At 45.3% G+C, this 12,500-nt stretch overlaps 1 protein-coding gene across 1 annotated transcript in view; it reads right to left on the bottom strand.

Annotated features, from left to right (window-relative positions):
* The window catches only part of mast4 (microtubule associated serine/threonine kinase family member 4), a 210,915-nt gene that overhangs the window by 33,561 nt on the left and 164,854 nt on the right, over positions 1-12,500 (bottom strand). Inside the window, exons 10-18 of the mRNA XM_063209690.1 lie at positions 11,397-11,472; positions 10,571-10,780; positions 8,014-8,115; positions 7,091-7,223; positions 4,672-4,733; positions 3,349-3,440; positions 1,893-2,101; positions 1,251-1,389; positions 1-8 (exon numbers count right to left, since the gene is read on the bottom strand). The exon at positions 1-8 is cut by the window's left edge and continues 125 nt beyond it. Of these exons, the coding sequence (XP_063065760.1) occupies positions 1-8; positions 1,251-1,389; positions 1,893-2,101; positions 3,349-3,440; positions 4,672-4,733; positions 7,091-7,223; positions 8,014-8,115; positions 10,571-10,780; positions 11,397-11,472 (1,031 nt within the window). The remainder of the gene's footprint in view (positions 9-1,250; positions 1,390-1,892; positions 2,102-3,348; positions 3,441-4,671; positions 4,734-7,090; positions 7,224-8,013; positions 8,116-10,570; positions 10,781-11,396; positions 11,473-12,500) is intronic.

Here is a 12,500-nt window from a genome sequence, read left to right as displayed (position 1 = left end):
CCAGCAAACTGTCGAGAGAATGGAAACATACCAATGAACACACAACAAAGGCAGGGATATTTTTTCTATTTTCAATTAAGGAAATAAGAATGACACACAATAGAATAGAGTGTAATACAACATAATACACATTAACATACTGCAATACAATGTTATTCACTGTACAGTATTGCAGAGCTTTCTTTAAATAGATGTGAAATATAGCAACCATTGCAGTCTTCTAGATGAAATAGAACAATTGATGATGCTGTGTTTGTACTGTTGATGGGGTCAATAGAAATTCAATTTAAGCATGAGAAACGTAAATTTCAGTAACTTCAAGGTACACTTGGTAGTTACGCCTGTTTGCAAAGTAAAATATTTACAAAGGTGTCATTTTCAACAAGAAACAAGAAACCGTCTGGGAGTCCACAGGAATTGACTTCAGCGCTGCCTCTGACAAGACTGGTCTCAGTAGAGCCAATTATCTCACAACCTCATAAAAGAAAACAACCGTATTTCATCCTGAAATGCCCCCCTTGCCGATCCCCCATCCGTCTTTTCTCCACAGAGGAGAAACTGAGGATCGGGGCCCTGGTGGCCCCCTTGGCTCCCTCAGCTCATCAATTGTAGAAGTAAAGGACAGCACTCTCCAGATTTGTGGGCAAATAAATAAGAAAGAAAAAAAACCTGAAGAGTGCTGTCTTTCACTCCTTCAATTCATTCACTTTATCAGGGATTCAGAGTTTGCTATGCATGTTTTGTACTTGTAAATCGCACTGGATAAAAGTGTGTGTCAAACGTGATGTAATGTATCATTCTGTCATGTAAATTAATGACGGACAAACTCAGCCTTGTCTGTGGCTCAAAAGGCTAGGGCACTGTGCAGCTACGTTGGAGACCAGAGTTTGATTAAGCAATTTCCTTCTCTCTCTCCTCCCTGTCTCTCTTTCTCCCATTCACTTCCTGTCACCATTTCATACCGTCCTGTCTAATAAAGACATTAAAAACCCTAATGGTGGTGGCCTTACATAATGGCTGTTATCTAATGGTTAAGGAGAGGGGTTGCAAGTTCGAATCCCACACTTCCATTTCCTACCATAATCTCCATGGCTGAGGTGCTTAGTCCTAAGCCACTGCAAGTAATTCCATACTGCTGCTGGGACTGTAATCAATACCCTGTAAATAACCTTAAATCACCTTAGAGAAAAGTCTCAGCCAAGTGTAATGTAATGTAAAGTAAAAAAGAAAAAAAAGATGAATGAACTCACTTGTCGGGTTTGAGGTCACGGTGCACGATGCCATAGTTGTGGAGGTACTCGAGGGCCAGCACGGTCTCGGCGAAGTACATCCGGGCCATGTCCACGGGCAGGGGACCGATGGCCTTCAGCAGCGTGGCACAGTCCCCACCTGACACAGGATGAGGATGAGGATGAGGATGAGGAGACCAAGGGTTCACATGCAAACTGGTCTCAGTGCATTTGTGATGAGTTTCCCAAAAAATTGACCGTTTTACCTCAATATTTTACCTAAATATCTAGTTTTGGAACAGGATTTAGCAAAGACACCTGTGTATGTGTAAAATAATGTACAGAGGAATCAAATAACGTTTTTGGAAAAACCTCATATGGGCCATTCATTTCAAACAAGCCCAGACCTGTGTTAGAGTTCGACAAAACAGTCTTACTGATCATCTTCAATGGGTAGAGAATGGAAAGTGTAATTTCTGTGTGTGTGTGTGTGTGTGTGTGTGTGTGTGTGTGTGTGTGTGTGTGTGTGTGTGTGTGTGTGTGTGTGTGTGTGTGTGTGTGTGTGTGTGTGTGTGTGTGTGTGTGTGTGTGTGTGTGTGTGTGTGTGTGTGTGTGTGTGTGTGTGTGTGTGTGTGTGTGTGTGTGCATGCATGTGCTCCTTACCCTCTACATACTCCATGACCATGCACAGGTGTCGCCTGGTCTCGAAGGAGCAGTACATGCTGACCACGAAGGGGTTCTCTGCGAAGGTGAGGATGTCCCGCTCCACAAAGGCCTGCTGGATCTGGTTCCTCAGGATCAGGTTCTGCTTGTTGATCTTCTTCATGGCGAAGCGCTGCTTGGACTCCCGGTGACGCACCAGGTACACGGCCCTGTGGGAAGGAACCAAGGAACCACCATTATTACATGTACAAGAGAGGACATAACAAGTCAAAGTCAACATGTAGGAGCACCAAGGAACTGCCATTATTACATGTACAAGAGCAGACATAAGGAGTTCAAAACATGAAACCAGGAAGGTAGGGCACAGTCAACATGACCCTGTAGATCCTAGGGGTGGGGAACCTCTGTCTCGAGGGCCGTTTGCGGCCCTTGAGGTCTTTTTATCCGGATCCGGATATGATTTTAATGTTATGCTGCTTCACATGATATATGACATATTTTGTAAAGGAATGTTAGAAATTACATTTGCAATACAATTAAGTTATATTCACGGGTCCTAGAGAAGGTGGGAACTGTTTTAAAAGTGGCTGCCTTCAATACAGGCCTAAATTGCAGGGGGAAATCCCAGCTGTAGGAGCACCAAGGACCCGCCATTATTACTCTTAAAAGACAAGAGTGCCCATAATAAGGTAAGATCACATAAGCCAGATGGAAGGGCACAATCTTCTTCTTTTGAGGGTTCCCTTTTACTCTCTTTTACAATTTTGCCATTTAAATCTACTGGGGTATATGTTAATATTATGAAAGTGTACAGTCATGAAGTATAGTAAGATAGTAAAATGTCCTAAAGAATGCTGGATGGCGAAGAACACATGAGGGTCGAACTTCAGAATCTTCAGGAACGTTCAGCACTCAGTTATAGACTGTTCAAAAACTCAGACCCTCAAAGCCTATGACTTCAAATGACTTTTAAGTGCCAGACTGCACTTAAGATTGAGTGGAGAGTGGGTGGGAGGGTGAGAGGGAAAGAGCTTGTTGCGACATTAATGTAATGTATAAGGCATTAGTCAAGCAGACGTTTAAAAATAAATCCAGACAGGAGAGCGAGACCAAGTGAGTAATGTGTGGTGTGTCCACTAACACTCAGGAGGAGGTCCTTTTACCCAAAGATTTTCTTCTTTCTAACATAGACTCCAGTGGGGGTGGTTGGCAGGCAGGTGTCCACTAGGTGAGTCATGGCTGTGTGTCAACTGATACAGAGGAGGAAATGGTTTACCTGTAGTGTAGTGTGTGTGTGTGTGTGTGTGTGTGTGTGTGTGTGTGTGTGTGTGTGTGTGTGTGTGTGTGTGTGTGTGTGTGTGTGTGTGTGTGTGTGTGTGTGTGTGTGTGTGTGTGTGTGTGTGTGTGTGTGTGTGTGTGTGTGTGTGTGTGTGTGTGTGTGTGTGTGTGTTTTTACCCATAAGCTCCATTGCTGATCAGCTTAATCATCTCGAAGTCATTTTCACACGGCTTACGCCTGCAGCGCAACGCTGCACTGAGACTCCCAGACTGAGGAGACAAGAGAGACAGACAGTCAATCAATTTAATTTAAATCAATTTAGTTTAAATCAATTAACACTTCCCATCTATATCCCTTCATCTGGATATATCTCACCCATACATTACATGTTAATAAATACTATGATACATGCCAACGTGCTAAATGTGCCTGTTCCTCAATAAACTCATGGGAAAAATGCAATTTTGTTGTGTGCAGTGTGCAGTCAACACTTATGTGCTGTGGAGTGCTGTGTCACAATGATAATGGGAGTTGGAGTTTCCCAAGTGGGCTTCGGTTTCATAACATTAATAAAACCAATAGATACTATAATACATGCTACCTTGTTAGTAAGACATGCTAATATATTGGTAGACAAAGCCCATGTGTTATCTATGGCAGAGGGAGAGACATTATATGTAAATGGCTTAATAAGGTGATTGCGTGTGCATGTATGTCCCCCAATATAATATCACCAGTAATAAGATAACCTCTGTAAATAATATATCTTAATGTGCTAACATTGTGTGGTAGGGTATGTAATATTTATAATAGCCATCTGTAATACAGTGCATAATGTGCTAAGTTTATGTGGTGTCTATGTCAACGAGAGGAACCTCATATACACCTTGTAATCAGGTGATGATGTGCTAAATATGTATCTTCACAACTATACGGTATGACATTTCTATGGCAGATGGAGACACGTCATTGCTGTTAAAAGAGTGTATCCTGTGCTGTGTCAGTCACTTCAAAGCTTTATAAATGCATCATAACCTTTTTATGAAAGTGTTTATAGTGGCCCTTGACCGCTGAATAGAGTGTGCTGAAAGTGTTACCAAAGCTGTGCGTTCAAACTTTTCTAACAGCTCAACATTTACCTCTCGCTGAACTTTGGGAACACAATAAAAATGCCAAGGCTAAATTAGGCAGTGTAAAGACACCACACACACACAAACACACACACACAAACACACACACAGACACACGCACAAGCAAATGGCACATCATGTCCCACAAGGCCAGGGACAGAGAGCGAGAGAGCGAGAGAGCGAGAGAGAGAGAGAAAGAAAGAAAGAAAGAAAGAAAGAAAGAAAGAAAGAAAGAAAGAAAGAAAGAAAGAAAGAGAGAGACATAGTGATATGGGGCAAATGTTCTTGTCCCCTAATAATAACGCAAGCAATGACAACCATAAAGCATAAACTTCCACACCACACCACACATCCACATAGTCAGACTTACGGAGTCGTCTGTTTCTGGCGTCTCTGCTATGCCGCTGTCGTAGCTGGTCAGCTGGGCTATTTCTGAATATAAATATAAAATGCAGAGAGACAATGATGAGGAGCATGAATAATAAATGATGAACGTCATTTCCATACAGCAAAATCTGAGATAGAGAAAGAACGAAAAAGTGTGACTCATATCAGTGTGTGTGTGTGTGTGTGTGTGTGTGTGTGTGTGTGTGTATGTGTGAGTGTGTGTGTGTGGGTGTGTGTGTGCGCGCGTGTGTGTGCACGCACATGTGTATGCGTTTGCATGTGCATGTGTGCGAGTAATTTTCCACTTAATCACGCACGTGGAGCTGACGGAGGGAAATGGCAAAACGTGTGAAATGGGCCGAGGAGCGAGCTGAGGGGCCGAGAACCGAGAGCCTCAACACATGTCAGGGCTTTTTCCCTCCAAAAAAAACTGCAACTCCAGAACAAATCCCTTCCCAAACATCCATCCCATCTATCCATCCATCCAGCCAGCCAGCCATCCAGCCACCACTACCAATGGCGGAACAATCACACACAGGGCCCCAGGGCCAAACACTGATAGGGCCCCCCACATGGCCTGCCATGGTCACAATAGGGCCCCCAACACCAATATAGAAGGGCCCTGGGTCCAGGGGCAAATGCCCCACTTCCTCCCCCCCTATAGCTCCGCCCCTGACCACTACCTATCCTCCAAGGACTATCCTCCACCACTCCTCCACCAAAACACCATCACTTCCCAGTGCACTGATGGTCCCTGGCTTCTGGCTTCTCCGTTCTCTCCATGCTGCCTAAGCGTGGTGAGGCAGACGTGGGAAGGTAATGAGGCGCGGGGCGTCTGGCTTAATGTCCCATCTGAGACGGAGCAGCACAGCAGCACAGCAGAGCAAAGCAGCAGCAGCAGGAGCCAGAGTTAGCCTCCCTGAAACAGCTGCCCAGAGCCCAGAGCCCCACGTCCCCCATCCCATTCCCTGCCCCCCCCCAGGCCCCAGCCATTGCCAACCAGTAAAACCAGAAATGACAGAGTTGGAGATGTGTCCCAAAGGAGATGGAACACTAGGAACAGGAGGTGTGGATGGCGGAGTGGAGAGGGGGGTGAGGGGGTAGACGCGGTGATAGAGAGAGGGGGGTTTGTTCCACTGCAGCCAAACAGGCTCGACTAAAGACAAGAAAAACTCAAAACGTTGTGGACAAGATGCATCCCTCAGGAGCACCATGAAGCAGAAGTAAACAGAAGGGAGAAGAGAGAGAGAGAGAGAGATGGAGAGAGAAAGAGAGAGAGATGGAGAGAGAAAGAGTGAGAGAGAGAGAGAGAGAGAAAGAGAGAGAGAGAGAAAGAGAGAGAAAGAGAGAGAGAGAGAAAGAGAGAGAGAGAAAAGAGGACGGAGAGGAGGGAGAGGTAGATGGAAGAGAGGGAGACGCAGGAGCAAAGAGTAAAAACGGGCCAGTCTGGCTGGCATAGTGCGATGAGATGAGATGAGATGAGATGAAGACATCTTGTCTGGTCCCGGTGGCGCGGAGGGGCATTCGTTCCTAATGAGCGCTAATGATCTGCAGCTCACACGTTACGTTACATTACGGTGGAGCGGGAGCGATACGGTGTGAAGCGGGGAGGGAGCGTGGGTCGCAGATGGACAGCTGGTTTCGTTAGCAGCCGTGTTCCACGCCGTTGGCCTCTCAGAGTTTATAAGAATATGGGAGCATTTGGGACGAATATGGGACTGCTAAGTCTAAGTCTATAGGGGTTTTAAAGTCTAAATGGGCACATGTGGGGCTGTGTTAATTCAGTTCTGTGCCTAAATGTGAAACATTAACCAAATCGAAGTTCACACGGACTCAAACTTTGTGCTTAAGAAAATGTGAAAATGCTGCATACTAAGGACATGGCAAGTTTGTATGTGTAGGGAGGAACAATGGTAGGCTAACCTGTTTTTGGTGGAAAACATCAAAAAATACCGAAGACATTTTTGCACCCTTAAACAAGCTTGAAAAAACTCCACATAACCATGGCATAAAACTCAGCAGTCAAACCGAGATAGAGAGAAGTTTGCACTCTAAGTCTACAGTACACATTTTGGGATGGGATGGATGTTTGGTAAGGGCTTTGTTCTGCAGCTGCAGTTAAACATTCAAGGGGTCAATATGCCAAAGTAATGTAGTCCAGCTCACAAGGTTAGATGGCGTTAATTGTGTGTGTTTGTGTATGCGCTGGTGTGTGTGTGTGTGCGTGTGTGTGTGTGTGTGTGTGTGTGTGTGTGTGTGTGTGTGTGTGTGTGTGTGTGTGTGTGTGTGTGTGTGTGTGTGTGTGTGTGTGTGTGTGCGTGTGTGTGGGTATTTAGTTGCTGTGCCTGCTACATAAGATTTTTAACAATTCAGTAATCTTTGGCTTTGACTTGAGTCTTTACCTTCCAGGGGGTCCCTGGTGAGGCCCAGCTGGCTGATGATGTATCGGGGGATGTCTGTCTTGATGCCCTGGCCCTCTTTGGCGTGACCCTCGGCCGCCTCAAGCAGGTGGTAAAACTCCTCTGGGTCAAACTCCTGCAGAGAAGCACACAGGCATCAGAATACGATTTTATTACTGTATCATGTGTGTCAAGAGACACTGAATGACACTGAACTGTAGAGGGAAAGCAATAAAAACCATCATAAGGGGATTTACACATGAATTGCGATTAAACGTTCATTTTATCCGTATCCGTACGACTGGGATGCAGCAAGATGGCTGCCAGTTGGGTCAGGCATAAGTACACATGTCTGACCTTGTTTTCTTCTGCAAATAAACAGACCATTCTAGAACACTATACCACGGTAGCAGAGAGACAGGATAATATTATACTCTACGAATCTCTGACTGTAGGGCATCTAAAGAGATCATTCTAGAACACTATGCTACTGTAGTCCCAAAGATTTTCTAGGTTGGCTTTCGAATTTGTCTAGTAGGGCATCAAATGAGATCATTCTAGAACGCTATGCTACTGTAGGGCGCTCTGTGGGAAAGTCAACAAAAGAGATCATTCCAGAACACTGAACTGGGACATTCAATGTGAAAGTCATAGGGAAGGACAATCACCTTATTTTGTCCACTGAACTAATAGCTTTAAGCTAAGTTCACCTGTGTAAAACGTGTTAAATAGGCAGAGGACCAAGAAAGTTGACCAAATCCTAGAGGATGATACAGTACTCTGATTGGCAAGGTCATAAGTTAGTTAGAACTTAGTTGTGGTGAGAATTTCTGAAATGTATTCATTCATTAATTAATCATTAAGTCAAACTTCTTTGGGCTAAACGACCACAATGCATGCTTTATGAGAACTAAATGAGAACCTACCAGGCATTCCAGGAGTCGAGCAGGCCGGGCGATAACGATGAGGATTTTCTTGACAAGATCCTTGATGAAGGTCACCTCACCACTCTCTGATCGCTCTGTGGACTACTCATCACACACAGACACACAGACACACACACACACAGACACACACACACACACACACACACACACACAGACACACACACACACACACACACACACACACACACACACACACACACACACACACACACACACACACACGACACACACACACACACACACACACACACACACACACACACACACACACACACACACACACACACACACACACACACACACACAGAGAGAAGTAGCACATGCCCCATTAAACAGGGCCTGTGTAAATCGCTGCCACACGTCTGCCATAAAACACACAAATGGCGGCTTTTGGCCTGGCGACAGACCCAGCATTATCCGTGTCAGGAGTTGGGGGGATTCTGATTAATTCTCCTCAGCCATTTCCCCCGAGTACCTGTTCACACACAATAGCCCAACCACTGGGCCACTTCACAATTGACTGTGCAGTCAAGCCGCCAATTGTTTGCACACAAAAGCCTGGACAAGCACATGTATAAAGATGGCCTGAGAACGTTTTAGGAGGGTCAGGGGGGTGAGCTTCTCAGGCGCTAACAAACCGGATGGACTCAATTTCTCCCACTGCTCTGCAAGACATTTGGAGCAAAGTCCTATGCAAAATAATGATGGAGTGTTTATACTTCTTTCGGGGCAATCAAGGTTGTGCTTCTTTTACAGTGATACCACACTGTCTGACTCGATTCTTTCATGACATTACACTGTATGAAGCCATCTTTGCCTGCTGGGGAGAAACACTTTACATTCACCCAGTGTCGCTGTTTTTGGGCGTGTTTTATTTTGAATACAGTAACATAAAAAGTAACCTAAAAAGTAATACTGATTATCAGGCCTTCTCAAGGGGTGTGAAAAAATGGATATTAACCAACCAGTCTTGCCAACATTAATTATATGTTTTTTAATTGAAAATATGACTCACACTGTATGCCACATGTGGGTGTGTGGGTGTGTGTGTGTGTGGGGGGGGGATATGACCCATGGCCTATGGATGTGCTTATTTGTCTATTTGTTTATTTACTGTATTTTAATAGCTATAACCTGGCACAAGCCATCTTTTTACTTCTGTAAACAATGTGTATTGTGCATGGTCCCTGCTGAACTAAACTAAATAAACTAAACTAAACTAAATTCCATAAGGGTGAAATGCATTTTTGAAACTCAAGTCCAGTCTAATTCTTGTTACATGGGGTGACTGACAAGTAACGTTTGACTTTCATTTTGACTTTTCTTTCACAATATCAACCCGGTGCAATCATTGTGCTGCATGAAACTGCATGCGAGAACCTCTCAGCCAGCTAACAAACAGGACCAACAGGGCCCTTCTGGGGATCCTCACGGGCTGCAACTTGGTTTTAGCGGCTCAATAAGGAAACTGCTACTGCCAGCGATTCAAAGGTCACCGCTTCAATTTCAGGAAAGTCAAACACTCATTACTGCACAGCGTCCCTAAAACAAAGTCTACCTTACAACGGAGGGAAAAAAAACACATGTCCACATCAGAGGACGATCTCAGAGGTTAAATGTGCCTGATGAAATGGCGATGGTGCTTTGTTCCAGGACAGCCAGGCTTCCTGACATAGCTATTCTACTTTAAAGGATGACTTCTAACTAGGGCTGCTGACAGCTTTGGCTGGGCCTAGTACAAAGTCATCTGAAAGCACCATCCTTCAATTCTGGGCCCCTCGTCTTCCTGGGACCTGGACATGTAACCAAATGACCCCTTGAACAGTGTGACTCGTCACACTGCACCCACAAAAGCGACTGTTCGGGGGAAAAGCAGGGTGGAAAAAGGTATTTATGGGACAGGGCCTCAGTCAACTACTCTGGATTGCATTTCATAGTTGCTAGCTATGTTAGCTACTTTGTTGTTTGCAATGCAATTTCCCATTGGCAACTACCCAAGTTGCTAACTGGCTAACAACTACACTTTCGAGAAACGCACCCCTGAACTGTTTTTTTTTTCTTTCTGGTGGTCAACTCTCTGAAGCCTCTGGACCACAGTTTTAACCGAAACTGTAATCATTACATTGCTTTATAGAGGGCAGCATCAGTAATGAAAAGAGGAGGCCAATCCAACGCTAGCCTCGCGCACCATCCTACGTACTTCTGCCAAGAGACTTGGCTCCGCTCTACATCTGGTACCCGTTTTCTGTGGAGCGATGTTGACCGGTAGGATTTGCGCCGGTGTTCTGACAAACGGTCCTACATTATAATTTTATCCTACGGTAAGATGTTCTGTGAGACATGTCCTACATCGCCATAGATAGACGTCAGACATGTTTAACTTATAAGTTAAATCCAGATTTTTCCGAAATGTTCCTTCCTGCTTCCTGTAATCACGTCAGATCAAACAACCTCCAGACCATGCATATGAAATGGTATGAATATGAAATGGTAGTATTATGGAATGGTCAGGAGGACCAGGCTAAATCCGACGCACCTCCTGGAAGAGTTTCTCCAGCTTGTCGGTGAGCTCACAGAAGTATCTTGAGGTGATGAGGCCGGAGCGAGACTTCTCCAGGCAGTCCCGGGCCAGCTCGATGATCTGGTGGTGGGCGAAACTCAGCACGCCGTCCGCCAGCGGCAACACACTCTCCGGAGAACTGGAGCGCACGATCTCCTGTATGCGCTCCTCCATCTGAGCTGTGGCCTGGAGAGAGAGAGAATTTGAATTTTAAGGATACTTTATTAAAACAATTTGCACAAACAGATCATATTACACTCTGAAAATCTATAAAAGTATATTAAAGAAAAGAGAGAGAGAGAGAGAGAGTGTATGTGTGCGTGTGTGTGCGTGTGTGCGTGTGTGTGTGTGTGTGTGTGTGTGTGTGTGTGTGTGTGTGTGAATCAGAGAAAGAGTGAGAGTGAGTGAGACAGGTAGAGAGGTAGAGAAAGAAAAAAAGAAAGAAAGCAAGAAAGCAAGAAAGCAAGAAAGAAAGAAAGAAAGAAAGAAAGAAAGAAAGAAAGAAAGAAAGAAAGAAAGAAGAGAGAACATGAAGCACAAAGCGATGAGGGTTAAAAAGGGATCCTGGCCAGGAACAGATAAGATTAGGGATAAAACCAAAGCCGTCGTCTTTGAGTGATGACTTCTAAAGCCCTCTTCACTCGTTATGTAAAACACAGAGCAAAAATAATCATTGCGAAATGACCAAACAAATCACTGTAATAGTAATTGCACTAGATGTCCTGTGCGGTAGTGTAGGGCTGAATCCTTATTGAACAAGCAGTGATTGATTTTTGGGGCCCAGCAGACTGCGGCTTCTCACCTTGGGAAATCTCTCCTTGTAGACATGATTCATCATAATAATCTCGTGGTCGCAGCACGCTGGAGATCGGCCCGGGCTGCAAAACACAACACATTACGTCATTACCCACCCACCCACTCATTCTCTCTCTCTCTCTCTCTCTCTCTCTCTCTCTCTCTCTCTCTCTCTCTCTCTCTCTCTGTATTTCTCTCTCTCTCTCTCTCTCTCTCTCTCTCTCTCTCTCTCTCTCTCTGTCTCTCTTCAAGCTGACCAGAACGGTGCTGGTGCTTGTTAAGTGTAAGAAAGGGCACCGTCACGGTTCTCTGTCTGTCGCACAAACGAATGAATGCACGCTCGCTTGCACAAACGCACGCACGCTCACTTGCTCATTGTTATAGTACAGTACAATGTGGTACACGTTGCCCCCCTCGACAGTGTGTGTGTGTGTGTGTGTGTGTGTGTGTGTGTGTGTGTGTGTGTGTGTGTGTGTGTGTGTGTGTGTGTGTGTGTGTGTGTGTGTGTGTGTGTGTGTGTGTGTGTGTGTGTATGGCTGTGTGCCTGTGTGAGAGTGTGTGCGTGTCAAGGACTAAGAGTGTGTGTGTGTGTGTGTGTGTGCGTGCGTGCGTGCGTGCGTGCGTGCGTGCGTGCTTGAGCGCAGGCGAGATCCACAGTGCCCTCCAAATGAGAGGCCTTATTATGTAGTCTCAGCATGGGCTCCTGCTGGAGCTCTGCTTTGCATGCCATGATGTGCACTGTGGTCCTAACCTTGCGTCGTCATTTTACACCGGGAGGGCAGAGTATGACTTAGCGGTCCATAATAATTACATTCACTATGGCTGGAGGGTAAATAGATAATGGTCGCCTGCAGAGAAGCAGACAGGGAAGAGACAAAGGGGACAGTTGTCCTGGGCCCCCAACGCTGATGTCCTGGGCCTACTGTGCTCTGTCTGAAATGTTGCACTTTTGTAAGGGCACTGGGGTTAAGTGCATAGTGCAAACAGTGCACTGAGGTCTTCATTGCATGGTGTCGAGGGAAAGTTTGGACCACTAACGTTGTGCCCTTACTGGACGTGATGGACTAGCAAAGCATTAGCTCGCCAAAATATTGGTTAGCGAATTTCACAA

The sequence above is a fragment of the Engraulis encrasicolus genome, chromosome 11 (assembly GCF_034702125.1).
Source record: "Engraulis encrasicolus isolate BLACKSEA-1 chromosome 11, IST_EnEncr_1.0, whole genome shotgun sequence".
Taxonomy (NCBI): Eukaryota; Metazoa; Chordata; class Actinopteri; order Clupeiformes; family Engraulidae; genus Engraulis; species Engraulis encrasicolus.
This window is presented reverse-complemented; position numbering and strand designations above follow the sequence as displayed.